At 40.8% G+C, this 18,097-nt stretch overlaps 1 protein-coding gene across 3 annotated transcripts in view; it reads left to right on the forward strand.

The window, feature by feature from the left end:
* inpp4b (inositol polyphosphate-4-phosphatase type II B) overlaps positions 1-17,865 on the forward strand; it is a gene marked incomplete at its 3' end in the record, with an annotated part of 213,401 nt that extends 195,536 nt beyond the window's left edge. For 2 of the 3 annotated variants that reach the window (XM_079553835.1, XM_079553837.1), the window contains 8 exons: positions 476-648; positions 983-1,106; positions 1,492-1,618; positions 4,409-4,549; positions 6,624-6,721; positions 7,422-7,534; positions 9,014-9,168; positions 12,569-12,758. In XM_079553835.1, the coding sequence (XP_079409961.1) occupies positions 476-648; positions 983-1,106; positions 1,492-1,618; positions 4,409-4,549; positions 6,624-6,721; positions 7,422-7,534; positions 9,014-9,168; positions 12,569-12,743 (1,106 nt within the window). Of the gene's footprint in view, positions 1-475; positions 649-982; positions 1,107-1,491; positions 1,619-4,408; positions 4,550-6,623; positions 6,722-7,421; positions 7,535-9,013; positions 9,169-12,568; positions 12,759-17,732 lie in introns of those variants that run through there. The other variant, XM_079553836.1, reaches the window with a different exon arrangement.
* Between the last annotated feature and the right edge of the window lie 232 nt (positions 17,866-18,097).

Below are 18,097 nucleotides of genomic sequence, written 5' to 3' on the forward strand. Positions count from 1 at the left end.
TTACTTCACATTTGTGTACATTATTGTTTATACTTTTTAAAAGAAACCGTATTCGAACAATGCACGGCAAAAGAATTGTCGCCCAACATTCTATGGCCATTGTTCTTCAAATTGCTGTCATCATCATTGCACACCTTTTAATGGTATTTGATAAGTGAAGAGTTAATTTGCAAATCTCCATTCTGAATTATTTTTTTCTTTGTTTTCCTCATAACTCTCATATTTCCCCCATTGGAACACATGCACAAATCGTCACACCTCGTCCAATAGAAAGTGTTCTGCATTGTTTTGATGTTCACTTGCACTTTTCATTTCCAGTAATTGTGTTTATTTTCCTCCTCCCTTTTGGCCAAACTGGTTTCTGCAGGAGGACACGTGTGTTGTCTTTGGCACGCATCGACGGAGACAGGATGTACCCAGCGATAGTGTCGGTGTATCTGCCTTTACCCTGGGTCATGTGTGTTGTGGTTGACAGGGGACTGGAGGGAGCAGCTCAGCCCGCTGGTCAGCCGCCTGCAGGAGTGCGTGCAGGAAGTGTCGGACCAGGCCAAGAGTGCCATGACATTTGTGCTGCTACAGGAAGCGGCCTGCAGCGCACCACAGGGTTTCCTGCTCCAGACGCGCAGAGACGTAGTCTTCAGTCAGGCGGTAGGTATTACAAGCTCATCATGTCCACAAGAGAATAAGTGGCAAGGCTTTCCACAGTTTGGTCTGGGGCTACAGCCTGAAAGTACTAGAGTTTTAAATGGGGTGATTGAAAGGACCAGAGTAAAGCTGAAGCGTCTGGGGTCAAAAACTCCGAGAAAAAGTCATTTATTAAGTCAGACAAAAAACGGGAGACCTGTCCATGCAGTGCTGTGAAAACTTTAAAACACAGATGCACATTCCTGGCTTCAGTGTTGTGAAAATGTTATCTAAATGTGAGTTTAAGGTTGCCTGTGGAAGATAGACGCATTGTATTGATCTCCCTGTGTGTCCTCAGCTGGCCGCGCTGGTGTGTGGCTTCATCATGAGGCTGTATGCAGGAGCGCAGGACAAAGGCTTTCTGCAGCAGCTGCACCTGGTGGGTCTAGTGGCCCAGTTTGAGAGCCTGCTCAGCACCTACAGTGAGTCAGATGTCACCACTACTGTGTGCCTGGTGCCTCTCTTTTAACACACATCAGTTCTTAGAATTGTGTTTTGTTTTTGCACTCACACACCTTTAAGTAATCCTACATATTCAGGCCTCTCCTTCTCAAAAGTGTATGACATTCTTTTGTCACCTACTTTTTAAATCCCATTCAGCTGTTCTGGACTCATTCTGATCATTTCAGAGCTCAAATTCCCTCGACAGCAAGCATGATTATAGCTATGAAGTGTGGTGTGTAAAAAGTGCTTCACTCAGCTTCATGCCAGCAAATATTTTGTACCCGTTTTCTATACATACATTGAAGTTGGACAATGACTCACTGGCCCACAGACAGTCATCCTTGTCCTGTTGCTTGGCTGCAGGTGAGGAGATTGGGATGCTGGAGGACATGGAGGTTGGAATAGCAGATTTGCGCAAAGTTGTCTTCAAGATTACAGAAGCCAAGTCTGAAGAACTGGACGACCTTCAGCCCTCAGTATGTGGCAGACGGTAGGACTGCATTATATCATTCAACAACTAGATGCCTTGTTTTACTGGGAAATGAAAGCTATGGAAGATGCACCTATTGTTGGTCAATAAAAAAAAAACGCAACAGCATCAGAAGTGTGTGAGTATTTGGGTAATTTTCACAAATTAAAACAAGCATAATGATTTCACTGCTTATATTTTATTTATTGGCTGAAGTGTTATGCAACATGTTTTTAACTTCTGGGTTAAATCCATAATGTTGCATAAGTTGCAATGTTGAAATTAGCAAAATATTTGTTTGCAAATATTTACCCTGATTTGAGGGTATACACTACAAATACAAAGGCCCTAGTATGGACCTTTATTAAAAAACAGGCTTGCACAAAATTTTTGCACACATTTTCCAGTACTTATTTAACTATACTAACTATTTTATGCATTTTTTTTGGGACTACTTTTAACTGTAAGAATACGAAAACCTTTGTAATGACGTGAGTAACAAATACGGATTGGATTCTACTTGGCCTGTTTGTGTTAGCCTAATAGCCAGTTTCTCAAGCATTGCCTGCATCTGAACCATTTATGCAGAGGTGGTTTGTTGAGTTTCCAGCCTCAGGTTCAGGTCATGCTTCCCCAGCACATTACCTTGATTGGAAACAGCACAATGGAGTCTATCTACATCCGCTCGATCCATTTTTGGCCAGACTGTTCTGTTAGGTGTAATACAGAAACGGACCCAAAAATGCAGGCAGAGAGGATGAAACAGTTTAAATGCAAACTTTATTTAAGTCTTCCTTTCCGAAAAGGAGACAGGTTGGCAGGCAAAAAAGTGGAGTGGTTGGAGGTGAGCAGAGGCAGGACAGAGGAACAGGTGAGGAACTGAAGACGGAAAAAATAAGTTAAGTATTTGGCAAGAACAAGACCTCACAAATTCTTCCATTAATTATCCGGAAAAACTTTACCACACTGTGAAACACATGAAAAGTTGGATGTATCTTCAGAGATGCAGGCAGCAACAGGATTAACAAGTTGTACAATTTCAAAAGGGATGTCCATAGCAGACAGCCACACCTGTTGGCCAACCTTGTATTGCGGGCCGGGGCCGGCACTCTGTGTCTGTCTGCCACCTTCTTGTTCTGGTCTGAAGTGCGCAGAAGAGTCGAGCAGGTGTCCTGCCAGAGCCTTCTGCAGCCCTGTACATGTGCCAGAAATGAGGGAACAATGATCTCATCCTCCTGAGAAGTGAAAAGAGCTATCCCAAAGTGCATTCAAACGGGGACATACCTGAAGAAGTCTTGGATTGAGAATTTAGACAGATGTCTAGACCAGGAGGATGGGTTAGAAGCGGACATGCAGCGTAAAGCAGCCTTCAGGTCCTGGTTAGCCCTTTCAGTTTGGCCGTTAGACTGAGGATGGTACCTAGAGAACAGGTTAACTTTTGCACCCAGTGCCTGACAAAATGCTCACCACACATGAGATGAATTGTGGACCTTTTCCTTGAATCTTAAAAACGTGGTCAACAAGTAAGGTCAGGGGTCTCTTGAGCACTAGGGAGCTTTGGCAGTGGTACAAGACATACAGACTTGGAAAACCTATCTACCACATTAAGAATAGTGGTATTACCTTCAGAACAAGGAAGTCCAGTTATGAAGTCAAGAGCAATATGGGACCGAGGTCCAGGCGTATAACGGTCTCCATAAGAGCATTGAGGGAAACAGCTTCATCACTTGTTGCCAGTACATCCTTGATGAGAGTCAGTAAGGCCTCTAACAAACACAGCCATCATTCCATCTGAGGTCAGCCGTCAGGATATGGAACTGGACTGTGTGTTCAGCAGCACTGACGTGGCCTTGAGAAAGGGAGAGCAGTCTGTTAGAGGTCTCTTTGCCTTTAATTGGATTATCAAACACCCTCTTCATCTCCAGTGAAAAGCTGGTATATGAGGAACATACACTGGGCTGATTCTCCTATATTGCGGAAGCCCAGGCCAATGGAAAACAGCACAATGGAGTCTCTCTGCATCCGCTGGATCCATTTTTGGCCAGATCGCTCTGTTGGGTGGAATACAGAAACTGACCCAAAAATGCAGGCAGAGAGGATGAAACAGTTCAAATGCAAACTTTATTGAAGTTTTCCTTAACGAAAAGAAGGCGGGTTGACAGGCAATGAAATGGCGTGGCTGGAGGTGTCTGAAGACAGGGAAAAAATAAGTATTTGTCAAGAACAAGATCTCACAGATTCTTCCATGAATTATCCGGAAAAATGGCTTTACCACACTGACTGACAGAGTCTTGTGGCTGAGGAGATTCCTAAATACTGTTGCAGATGACTGGTGAATTGCAGGTGTGGAATGAGTCGAGGGTGGGGCTCCAGCCTGGGGGAAGGAACAATGAGGGAGCCAGGGAAAACAAGGGAGGAACAAAGGGCAATGGAGTGGACTGAAAGGCCAGCCAAAACTGTCTCCTTTCTTCAATATTACTAGTGCAAGATTTTAAAGATTGTTTCCTACGGCACTCACTTCTGTTGTAATAACCCCTGACAGTTAATTTATTGTAGATTTTTGTGGAGGTTAAACCGGGACGTGACCCAGAAACTATTTAAATTCCCACCTTCTTAGCTCATCAATCTTGTTCAGCGCTTTGCCTTACGCACCTTCTATTATATCACATCAGGAGTGACTTTCTGTGAATCATTGTTCAGCTTCCTCCGGCCCATTAGGTGTCAAATTGTACAACTTCCGAAAGCGATCAGATTATGCCACACTCTTTGACAGAGATTGAGTTTCCACCTGTGTTCCTGTTTTGTTTTCAGAGACCACTTTACTGTCGAAGTGCCATTACCGTGCCCGGTTTTCCAGACGTTGCCAGAGGAGATCAGAGAGGGCAAGCCTGTACAAGTCTACCCGGTGCTATTTAACGTGGGCATCAATGAACAACAGACGATAGCAGAGAGGTACCGCCACTGTCACTATATGAAAAAGTGGGACACTGTGTAAGAATGAACATAAGGGCAATGAAAAGTAAGTCATGAAAAAAAACTTACTTTTGTTGGTCATTAAGAACAAAATTTGAAAATATGTATATATAGAAAAACATTAAAAAATATATATTGTGTTCGAGATTTAAAGTGATAGTCTGCAAGTTAGATTTTTTTTTTCTTCTTTTTTTCGAATTTAGTATCTTATGTAAAATTGACCACCTGGGCCTGCTGACGTAATGTAAGTAATATTAGATAAAGTCCAACGAGACGAGCTTTGTGTCAGGTCCAATCGGAAGGAAAAGGGGGAGGGGCTTGATTGTTTACTTGTGAGATTTTGGTCTCTCTCTCCTCATTTTACACACAGAAGTGCATTTTGCTATCTCAGCCTGTTGATACAAATTAGGGCTGAATGATATTGAAATGGCATGAGATATGCGATACGGCTGTGCAATATTACAATAACAATATTATTGCAATATTTGACAAAATAATTTCAACACCATATGTTCCATTCTAGTTAAACACAAATTGAAAGTAACCAGTTTTTGAGCTAATTGTGTGACTTAACCTCTTACCACCCGCCCTTAACCGAGTGAATTTTCTTTAGTTCGGCTTTACCCAAATCTAAAGGCATCTTGACTGGAGTGTACCGTCTACAGGCCAGTGTCACGCCTCATTTGAAAGCTAAGGAAATTATCTTAACGGATCTTTTTTCTCGCGTCGTTGCCGTTTTGTCGTCACTTTTTTCTACATTCTTTTTCATCATATCACTTCTTTTTTTTGAGTTTTGTAATATTTTTTTCCATTTCTTCTTATTTTCATCGCTTTTTTGTCACCTTTTGTTGCTTATTTGTTGCCTTTTTGTTGCTCTTTCATTGGTTTATATTGACGCTTGCGTTTTTATCCATGTTTATGGCTAATATTTGTTGTTATATTGACGCTATTTTTCAAGAATCATTCAATTTTGAGTAAAGCCGAACTGGAGCAAATGTACTCGGTTCAGGTGGGGGTTAAGAGGTTAAAAAAAGACTACATCAAAACCAAAACTAAAATTAAACTAAAACTAAACTTCTACACATTTATAAGTTCAATGCATTGTTTCTTTTTAATGATAATAATAATGGCTTACACTTGTATTGCGCTTTACAAGCCTGTATTACCAAGTTTCTCAAAGCGCTACACTGTAGTCATTATTCATTCACTCCATACTCAGTGGTGTTAACTTACTGTTGTGGCCACAGCTGCCCTGGGGTAAACTGACGAAAGCGAGGCTACCACTCTGCGCCACCACCAACTACTCACTCACACACTACGTTCATTCTGTCCTATTGTACATGTTTTTAGTGGTAGGGGAAACTGGGGGCAGACATGCGATATATTGTGCAGCCCAAATAGAGATGCGTACTGTTTACCGGACCCGTTTAAATTGAGCGTTCTATCCCCATGCAAATGAATGGAGAGGCCATGGGCTATATTAAAATATGGCAAGGTATGACATGTGACAGGTCTGTTTCATGACATTTATTATTATTGTTCCTCATTTTGAAACTTTACAGACCATTACTTACAACTAAATATTGTTGTCTGGACTGGTTTAGGTGAGTTGAGCACGTTTTTATCTTCAGAAGCTTCTTCTTGCTCTTTCAACACACAAGACACAGGCCCATTTAAACTCTGGTCATTACAGGTAGGATTGGGCAGGACTGCCATAACCCCACCTACCGAACTGCTTGTACCTCATGCTCGTCCCACATTTTGAATACAAGAGCAAGAAGCTTCTGAAGATCTTCTACCTTCAAACAGAAGCGACAATATTTAAACCTCTACTACTAACGTCAATAGATATTAACATTTTAAACTTTTTGTAACATGACGGTAAATAAAGTGGAAAAGTATGAAGAAAAAAAAAATGTATACGCCTCATGTCTCTAACTTCTGCCCTTTACATTTTATACAGTGTCCAGACTTTTCTTTAAATGTGTTTCTTTCATTTTAGGATCTTTCTTATGAGATACCAACTTCAGTATACTTTTTTTTTTTTTTACAGATTTGGAGATATCTCGCTGCAAGAACGAATAAACCAGAAGAACTTTGAGATACTAGAAGCCTATTATAAATTATTACGTGATAAGGTGCCAATAGAATGTAAGTGAAATCTGCCATGACTTGTCTTCATTTGTTTGAGGAAAGACTTGCCGATACTAGTGCTTATTGTTACACATTTGCCCATTGTTCCAGCTGCCGTTGACTTATTTGCAAATTTAGGCAGCATTTTAGTTAGGATAGGACAGAATAGTGACCAAAATTGCTTTGGGAAATCTGAGTAAAATCAATGTAAAAAATATAAATGACCCACAAACCCATGTACTGCTTTCTGTGAATAAAGTATACCTACAGAAAGATACTCCGATGTGTAGGATCATTTGCGAAATATGGCGATGGCATGAATTTCTAAAACTAAAAAAAGTTATGAAAGTGTGTATGACAGGTTAGACTGCTCTTTTCACCAGAGCATAGGTACTCATTTGTTGCCAAATTTACTTTCATGTTGGAAATGGGCACGAGTACCAGCCCTATCCTTGAAATATGGAATCCTCACTTCTCTTATGTCACTATATACATTTTTTTTTTTTTTTAATAAAATTGAAATTTCACTTGTAACGTGTAAAAGTTTGACGGTTTACCACAGACATTATCCCATTAAACCGAGTTAGGAAAACAGCTTTTTTGCACTTTAAACGTGTCTCTATGTACTTTAAACTTGTTTCATTGTAATACATTGTAAATTATGAAGTCTACAGTTTGATGAAACACCACTCCATTTTCTCATTATTTCTCCATGCAGGTCTACCGTGTTTTCAAACACAGAGCGATATAAAGGAATTACTTGAAACCCTGGGCCAGAATGTAGTCACAAAGAAGAGGAAGAATGTGGAGATCCTCTGGTTAGCTGGAGCGGTGTGTATTTTCACTGTACTTTCACTCTGCGACCTTGACAAAAGACAGACCGTCCAGAGTGGGCAATGCTTCACTGTCATCCCTAAAAGCTTTGGCTATAGTTTCTGACACATTGCTATTAAATGGAGTAGAACGGCAGCCCTGATGTGAACAAACTGTAACCTGAGCGTGGCTCGGTGACTCGGAAAACATGGCACTAATATTGATGCTCTGCCACCTGATATGCAGTAGCTCTTGTCAGTTTTGCTTCTGCATGTCATTCATGGACTTCACAGCATAGTTTTGAAGTAGAACTTGGATCTGGTTTATTGAAGATCCAGGTGGAGAAAAAAACCTGCTTCTACAAAGTAAGCTCATTTGAGAGAAAGAACAGTGATCAGTTCATTTTCATTATTATGATGTAACAGGACAATACAATACAATACAACAACAATACAAAATACCATGAAAACTGTGAAAGAGATACGTTTTAAGACATGGTCGAACAGTAAAGTTAAATTTTTTATTATCTTATATTGACACATTTTCCTACATCACATGAAAGTTTTGTTACAAGTTAGACAGAAACTTCCTTATGTGGTATTTACAAACGTTTTCTTAAAGGGACTATACGGAGTTTAAAAATGTTAAAACTAAGTATTTTCATCCCCCTTCATGTTCCAGCCATGTCCTAATGTGTAGAATGAGCTCATATTCACCACTACTGCCTATAAAATCCTGCACTGTCACTCAAAAAGGTGTTAATTCGGGTCCGAAGTGCCGTCATGCACGAGCTTAATACAGAAGCTGCAGTTACGCATAAGACCTGAGGTGGCAGTATTGAGCATAAAATGACTAATTTGCACCTAACCCCTTTAGGAAAGCATCTATTGAGGCCCAATAACAATATCCTTTGTAAACAAATAAATACTTGCTAATCCTTTTGTTTAGACCACTAGAAACAGTGGCTCACTGACTGTGCGTTCACTCACCTTTGTAAAGGTTGGGGTTTGGATCCCAAATATAGCTTGTGCACACACTCATTGTGCCCTTGAGCTAGACACTTCACTTGCCTTACATTCAGTGTCTTCAGTGTAATATGGATATCAGTGTGAATGTGGGACAATGGATAAAGATTAGCCCATGGCGGAAATCTGGCATCCTCTTCCTCATGTACTTTACAATACCCATTAACATGCACTGTCTTGAACAAATTGGCTTTTCTCCATTGTGAGATCAATAAAGGATTATCTCTCTAAGGACTTGACTTGGGCTTCTTCTGTTTAAACTCAACTTGGCTTGGACACGACTGGACTCGTCTGGAATCGTCTCTTGAATTCGAACACAACTCCGCTCTCTCACTTTAATGTTTTTAGCACTTGAGTTTGGACTCCAGCTGGACTTTGATTCACCTTGTACCTGCAGCAGCAGCAGCAGCAACAGCAGCAGCAGCACACTTGTATCACGATTGACTCACTCTCGTTGCTTGCGTTTGCACAGATCTGCCGGAGGTTGAATGGCATCAGGTTTACCAGCTGTAAAAGTGCCAAAGACCGGACATCCATGTCTGTCACACTAGAGCAATGTGCCCTTCTACGAGACGAACACCAGCTCAGCAAGGACTTTTTCACTCCTGCCCTCAACTGTATGCGCAGGTGAGCCAAACCATGCCGCCACCAAGTCACACTCACAACACAAAAAGCTTGGGTGCAAGTTATTTCCTATGAATTATGATATTTTACATGCACAGTTACTAAGTTGGCCTTTAAGGATATTGACAAAGTACGGGGGGTGTAAGTAGTGCAATTGAAAGGCTTGGACTTCAAATCAAACTATTAGTAATTAACACGATTAACCGCAAGACGTGGAAAATGTACATGTCTTCTCTGTAAGCAGTTTAATTAGTGCGATAGCTTGCACCTATGTACAAAATGACATTAGCTCAACATTGTGCACATTCCCTCTCCAGCTTGTCATCACTGTATGTGCTGGTGTGTGTCCCCACCACATAATCATTCTGGCAGCCCTGCATGAGCCAATTACAAGTATATTTATCCATGTATTTCTCAGAATCTTAAAGGCCTGGTGTGATCTTTGCCTCACTCGAGCTCACTGGGCACACAGAACGTCTACATTGACAAAGTCATCAAATCCTTGAAACTTTTAGTGCCTAAGGGCCTTCAAACATAAGGGGTTAATATCATCCCTTTGCACAACAGTATTTCTATTGCTTAATCTTTGTAGTGCAATATATTTTCTGGTGGCACTTTACTGGACAGTTGTGTAATGACATGATAACAGGATGGAAATAGCATGGTTCTTAAAACGTTTATTTTTTTACATGGAACAGGGGTGTCATTTATTGGTTATATATGTCTTGCAAAGAAAGACCCCACACACCCGGGAGGTGACAGGTGAGCAAAAGGCTGGGTAACTTATCAAAAAGAGAAAAGAAGCTCCCGCAAAGTGATTACGTTAACATGCAGTCAATAACTCTTTCATAATCGAAAGCAATAAGCAATAACCTGGTTGGGCACGGCCATGTAAACACAGACGAAAACCCGAATTTGATCTCTGGGTTACTCCCTTTCTAACCCGTATATTTGGTCATATATACGAGTGTCGGAATATCCCCATGAGCATGTTCTATCCGCGAGGAATCTTGGTCTTTTGAGTACAGGAAGTACTTGTATGCGTCGTCTATGTCTGCCTTCCGGAAATACACAAGAAGCAGAACTAAACTGAGACGCAGACACAGCACCAAACTTTTGGAGCGAGAAGGAAACCAGTTACTGTATCTGCCGTACTGCTGATGCTGCTGCCTTTGGATACAGAAAGAAGAAGCGGAAATGATGTGTCATGATGTTCGAGATGTTGTCCGTTTGTCACGGTTTGGCTCGGGATATCTCAATGGATTCTACAATTACCATGTACACCGAAGTAACTGTAGCTGCTCACGCATGCGGGTTATTCCAAATGTTTCAAAAAACAGAATATTGACCTTCACCCACGCCGTGTAAACATACTCTCACCCGACTGACCTGACGAAGGTTTGACTGGAACGTTGAAAGTCTAGCCCTAATAAAGTCTAACCCCAACCCAGTATAAAGACTGCTAATTATCATTGTTGACCTCATTGTTGATTGAAACAAAGGCTGAAAATGCATTATCCTTTGCTATTACGCGCAGTTACTATGCTATTTCCATCATATTACTTCTCAAACACACTCAGCTTTAAGTTTATTTTTTGTTGTTATTCTAAATCTATTGGGTGCTTTAGAGCAGAGACGAAACATTCTGTAATCCAATGTGTTGCACCGCTCATGCAATTGCCATTTATTGTGTGTTTTTTTTTTACTTTGATATTGTCACCATTTCTGATTAGTTTTAGACAAAAAAAAATTTAATGAACTCACAAATAATATATAAAACAAAAGTCAAATACAGCTCATGTGCCTTGGCTCAGAATTGCCCTCCATCCGTACCCACTGACTTGAACTGCTTTTGTGAAGCATTATGTTGATGCCTGAGATTGCCATGAGGAAGTTCACAGATTTTAGTCAGTAACAACTTGGTTCGTGCGTAGACAGGCTGGACCAGTTCAGTGTATTGTAAATTGAGTCACTCACGCTCAGATGAATGAGATAAACCTGCACATGCTCGCTCACGGCTGTCTGCTGGATCTAGCTGCAGGTTATTTTATTCTGTGTATGACTCAGGGAAGCCTTGTGACGTCTGTGCTCAACAACTTGTCAAGATAAATAGCCTTATTAGTTTTATTTCATCCAGGAAGATAAACACTTATTTACTTGTTTATCTTTATTGAGGGCACACACTGCATATAATCAAATGCAAATGTGGATAAAGGACAATGTGGTTGAGAACTTTCTCGATTGATTAAGGCGTGGGAGCAGACTGGCGAATTTCCAAACTTGCTAATCACAGAGATACATCGGATTAACTGGATGATAATATAATGTATACTACTTCATTCAATGTGTGTTTTCCTTCACCTGAGGTCCCAAAAAATGGTTAATGTTTGGGTTTGCTTTGCTGTTGCTTTAAGTCTTTGAACAAGGTATTAGTAAATAGTGAAGTAAATGGACTGTACAGTATTGTTTATACTTGAAGTTCACTGAAACCCATTTTACCCACTTGCTGCATATTGAATTCACCGACTTTTGTTGAGAAAAAGCAAACTGCATTGTATTATAAGGTGGTTATAAACACAGAAGAACACAAATTAGCATTTATTTTGCAGCTCATAGTGGAGAGAGTGTTTACCCTCTAACTAGAAAAACTCTTAAGGCGATTGCTTCTGGCCACTTTTAACACATCCAAACATGAGAACACAGTGGCACCAAAACTATTTCTTTTTTACCATATCAGATTCACAAATTTGCGCCTAACCTGCATGCCTGTACTCCGTAACATCCCATCTGCTTGCTCATCTCCACCTCTAACTGTTTTTCCTTAGGGCTGCACAATATTTAAACTGTGATCCCAACTTTTAATAATAGTAATTAGCAGATCACAAACACTGCAATTTTGGGAATAAAATGCCTCCTGAAAACAAAAATCTGCCCCCATATTAATTACGAGGTGGTACGTGTTCCCAGGTCTGTAGAAGAGTTGGAAACAGCAAGACTTGTTCCCCCACTTTGGTTTTAGGGAGCAACAGTCCTTCCTGATTCAGATAAATCCTTTCTGTTCCCGACATACTCACTTATGAATCAAATCCTAACCCTAACTGTAAACCTGCCGATGTTCCCCGGACTAATTAGTCTTCGATTCCAATTCTAAACCCAACCTTAAGGAGGAAACTGCGAAGGCACACCAAAAGTTACACCGCTCTAAAAGGTTAAGACATTATGTAGTTGTAACTGCAGTACTTCAATTAGAAAAACTGTATTTTCTTCCGCCAAATTGTGCAGCCCTATCTCCTTGACTGTGGCTCCGCCGTGTTACTCACCAAGCTATATCCTCCTGTACCTGTACACGTGGACACTCTGCGTACACTAACCGCCCAGTATTGTGCTCTGTGTCCGTATGCAGCCGGCTGTCCCATGGAGACATTGGGCAGTGGGAGGACCCTGAGGCCGGCTCTGGGACGGGCCACAAACCAGCGTCACGACACTTTTACCCCATTGCCCTGCTGCTTGTTAGCTCCCACTTACTGGTGGTGTGGCTCATTTTAAGTCTTGTTTTTCTGCTTGCAAAATATCAATAAATTGCTGATAATGCGACGTCCTCTCGCTCCGCTTTTTTTTTTTCTCAGTGTAGCTTTGATGAATGGTGCAGGGGTTTTGTTTGGTGAGGCAATTAGAGCGCTGGGCTGAGGGTCAGTGATCCCTGGGCATATGCAAAAGCCAATGTAGTGTAGTGTTAGGGAACATAACAAGCAATTAGACACTGTGCTCATGAACCTGGCATCTTATCCGAAAACCGTTTAATCAGGCGACAAGAACAAAATTTCTGCTGGACTTTGTGTATAATGGCATTAATGATACTCGTGTCATTTACACATGCATCCTCCGGTTTGCAAGTTTAACCACCAAATAGACTGTAGAATTAATAAGACAGCTTCTGCTCTCCTCCTACCCTGCTGTGACGGAGCATGTTCCTAAGAAGGGCATAAGGCGGCGGGATCTTTGCGGTAGACTTGGCCCTCGCGGGGCACGTTGTTCGGTCGTAGCCGCGCCTTTAGCTCTAATAATACGAAAACCTGCCTGGTCCCTTTGATTGTAACTAACCCAGCGTTATCACAGGAGGAAAATCTAGCTGTAGAATGTTTTTAAAAATGAGGCAGCAGGCTTTACAGTTGTTTGGAACGTGTTTAAAGTGCAATGGTCTCTAATGGAAAACTAGCTCGTTTTGCCGCCCACATATGGAGGTACTTCAGCAATGGCGGCCCTTAGCGTCGCAGTCATAAAGAAGTGCAACCAGCGGCCATAGGCACCGTCAAATGAAAACCGCAATTTCAATGGTCGCTATTAGCAAATTGCAAAGATTGCGATTCATGAGATCAGTGTTTCTACACCAGGTAAACCTTATAAAATAGTTGACTTTCCATCTACCACCAGGCCTAGATCAAAATCAAATCGGGCCAAAAAAGGATCTGAAATAGACCTACATTTGATTAAAGGCACACGGCGTAACATTTTGGATTTGTATACCGTTGCCATCAGTACAAAACATGCTCCCATGACCAGCTCGACACAGAATATGCTCTTTCTGCATTGGGTGATCAAAGAATGGATCTGGATGAGAACCTAACACTTAACTTAAATGCATTACTAAAGCATAAATTCAATTATATAAAAAAGACATTCCTCCCAAATATTGTTCGCAAATCTGTCCAAATCTGCATTATGAGCCCTTCTCCTTTGTCAGCGAAACCATGTCAATATGGTGATTTCACTGCATCAGTATTGCACTGTGCCTTAGGCTGTCTACAATAAAACGACACTCTGAAATTTTACATTATTGGGAGACGAGTCAGTATCTGTTGTGACCACCATTTGCCCCATGCAATGCAGCACATCTCCTTCATAGAGTTGGTCCCCGTGAGGTGGGAGGGATTCTTCAACAAAGGAGAAGTACTCACTAACACAGAGAGAAAAGAAACGAGATGAGAGTAAAAGCAAAAGTTGCCTTTAAATTTGTGTTGCATAAAACTTAACCCTGTAGTTCCGGCCTCTACAAACATGTTCTGAAATGCATGTGATTCTGTTATTGTTTAAGCTGTTCATAGTCAAAGTAGGTCATTGTTTAAAAAGTCTGCTTACCATTACTTGCATCAAGCAAAAGCAGAAGTATTTTCTTCTTGACCCATTATTTCTTAGTAAAAGTGAGGTTTTATTGTTTCTTTTACAGTTCAGGGTGGTTGATTGGCGGAGACGGCGGCTACATACTGTTAAGTTTTCAGCGATCGAATGGCACTGTTGTTTTTTGAGTGATTTCCCAAGGCAGTAATCAGATGCAAAATGCAGAGAAACAAAACAAATGACAGGTCTATTAAGGCGCATTTAGCCGGTAATGAGGCTAATGCTGTGGCAGTGACAGCTCTTAAAACTGTGTGTGTTCAAAGTAATGGGGTCCCTGTCAGCAAGGAGTACACAAGACAGGATTTATGAAAACAACTGACGATCACTTCCACATAATAGTTCATGAGCTTTGGTTTTAGGGACTGATAATCTGCACACAGCAGCACTCTCAGCAAGGGTAAGCAGGGAAGTGTGTAGCTTTCAATTTAAAATGGGCATCACTGGAGAAAGATATATTAAGGTCCAAACCATGTCTTAACCAGGTCCAAACCAAGTTCAATCAAGGGAATCTGGATTGGATAACATCAAACTGATGTTTTTGTTGAGGGCCTTTATGCAAACAGAAGGATGAGAGCGGCAGAAAAGATCAGGGATAAAGTACAAATACATTTAAAATCTGAGAAACCAGGACTGAACCAGGATCAAACTGAACCTAAACCAGGAGCGTTGACTGTAGTAAAGAACATGGGTAACAAAACCAGAACTAAAACATGACCAAATTAGGGATAAAACCAACTGAACTAAACCGGAACTGAGCAGCGTCAAGCCAGGACATAGACAGGTCCTCACCCGTACTAAACCTGGCCTAAAGCAGCTGTTTTCACATTGCAGGAACCTTTTACAGTACTCAGTTCCAGCCCTCCTTTCAATTGCTTTCGGACAGAGAGGGACAGGGGTACTGGGCCGTTTTCAGAAGGACTATTTCAGCTCCTGCTCTGGGGGGGTAGTACTTTCCAGTCGGACTACATGGGCTTTGCTGCATTTGGAAAAAATTACCTCTAAATATTTATTTGCAACACACAGTCCAGATGCTAATTCAACGACAGACTCACCTTCTTTAACCTCTTAACTCCCACCTGAACCGAGCAGTTTGGCTTTGCCTAAATTAAAAGTTCTGGAAAAAAGCAACAAAAAGTAAATGAAAACGAGGATGAAAATGCTACAAAAATGTGGCAAAAATGTGACAAAAACACAACAAAAAGGCGACAAAAAACCTTTGAAAAAGTGTCAAAAATGCGATTAAAAATATTACAAAAATGTGACAAAAATGCAATAAAAACACTACAAAAAAGGTAAAAGTTGTGATTAAATAAGTATCAAAAATTCAATGAAAAAGCATACTTTTTTTTTTTTAAGTGACAAAAATGTGTCAAAAATGCAATAAAAAAGAGCCCAAAAAAAGGCAACAAATAAAGCGATGAAAAAGGCAAGGAAAAGGATCCATTTAGATCAGTTTTTTAGGTCTTTGAATGAGGCTGTAAGCTTTCAAATTTGGGTGAAACTGAACTGGATAAAATGCACTCAGTCAAGGTGGGGGGTAAGAGGTTAATATCCGATTTGGAGATGCTCTTTGTTTTGTGCATCATGAATCCTCGCCTTTCTGTAAATTTCTAATGTCTGCTAATTGCATGCTCTATCTCTTGCTCAAATGTGAATTTTTCATGGTGAAAAGTACAGTCTGAATGACTTCAGACACACAGTGCTGAGAACACACAAGTAGAGGGGCTTCCTGTGACTGAAGAGGGGCTGGGGGCTTAGGTGATGAACTGTTTGATTATATTTCCACAAAAAGAATGGAAATGTATTTATTATGTACCTGTATTGTGATGAATCAAGGTTCTTTCTTTGAGGAGCCACTTGAAAAACGCTGAACAATTTGTTGCCCCTTTGTTAAAATACCCATAATTTGTCCTCCCAGCAAAAATGAACTAATGAGTAAAAATGACCACAAAGCCTGGACTTAAAGTGTGAGGTAAATGTATGTGAACGCTTTGGAATTTCTCACATTTCTGCCTAAATTGGTCATAAAATCTGTTTAGGTGGTATTAGTCTAAGCAGACACTGTTTATTCACATTTAAGGCCAATTTATGCAGAAATGTGAGAAATTCCAAAGCGTTCACATACTTTTCCCTCCCACTGTATGTGGATTTCCTGTTTGGTGATTTATCTCCAAACCGATGAAGAAACAGTCAAGAGTGTTGTGAATGGAACCTGTTGTCACACATTCCAAATAGTTGAACCATCAAGAATTTCATCCCAAAGGCAGTTTGCTTTCACTTTTTTATGCCTAATTTGGTTATTTATTACAGTTTATGGTGTTGACTTCCTCTGGAACAATGAGGAAACTGTAAGTGGTGGCCAGTTCATGGGCCTCTGACATCCACGGACACTGTTCCATCTGTGAAGGGCGACTGAAAGAGAGGACATGCCACAGTTAATGCTTAAAGGGGACTTAACATGCCAAATCTGAGCTGTTAACCATTGAACATCCTTTTCTCGTCTGACCTGGAGCAGCACCTTGCTTAATTCTCTTCTTCTACTGCGTCTATAGCGCTCCAACATCTCCTGGATAGAATTCGAAAGTGTCCTCCAAATTTTGAAAGCCCATAAAACGTCATCAAAGCCGTTCTGCACAGCGTTTATGAGGCCGCTATGGATTTGTATATTCAAGTTTATATGGTGTGAATAAGTGTCCTCAAGTGTGGAGGGCACATGCAAAATGACCTGATCTTGGCTCCCGCTCCACGCACATCCGCGAACTTTGAAATAAAAACATAAATGCTGATTTACGACCAGCTTATTAAGAAGTGGTACATGCTGTGTTAAAGCACTTAAAAGCTCTAAAAACTTGAATAATGACACTGGCTAAAAGAAGGCTTTTAACTTTTGACATTTGAAATCCTTATGCAAATTAATTTAACTAAGGTCTACTGTTTTGCACCTAAAATACAGCGACGCCCCCTCATTCACAGAGGTCAACTAAGGTAAAAAAAAGAGAGTGGTTTTATTCACGTCCAAATCTCCAGGCGCTTGTTTGTGTGGTGTCCACATAAGTTTGGTTTAAAGTGCCGTACATCAGGTTGAGTGTATTGATGGCATAATAACCAATTTTCCAAGCGTCGTCTTCACACTGTGTATAATTTGTACTTGGATCATTAGCATCATTTTTGCCCAAACCCAGTCACAATGATTGCTAATGAATGAATAGCAGAGTGCACTAATCTTTTCTTGGCCCAGTTTTGACCTTTTTCTGAAAATAAATAAAATGAGTGTTAGATTTTCATGGCCTACACTCTTGGCGAAGCTCCTGTCACTAACAACAACAACAACATCAGTGTTATTTTGAGTTTTCTCATTCCTCTTCACGCTGCTCTTGTGTTTGGGTTGCCAGAGAAGGATGCCGCATAGAGAACGTCCAAAAGAACATTCGGTGCCGGAAATACGCCTTCAACGTGCTGCAGCTCATGGCCTTCCCCAAGGTCTACAGGCCTCCGGACGGCACCTACGGCAAAGTGGACTCCTGAGGCTTGCTTCACCGACAATCTATCACTGTTCAAAAGCAAAATATCACTTGTGAAAAAAAAGTTGTACATTTTTGACAGTGTGTATACTATAGTGAATAAATGTGTTGGAATTTGGGTAAAGAAATGTTCAAATGGATTCAGTGGTAGAACTTTAGCTGTGATTTCTGTAATCACTAAGCCTCTCCTCATCACACAAAACACAGCACAAAATTTAAAGCAATAGGCCACCATT

The sequence above is a fragment of the Gobius niger genome, assembly GCF_951799975.1.
Source record: "Gobius niger genome assembly, chromosome: 3".
In the NCBI taxonomy this organism is placed as follows: Eukaryota; Metazoa; Chordata; class Actinopteri; order Gobiiformes; family Gobiidae; genus Gobius; species Gobius niger.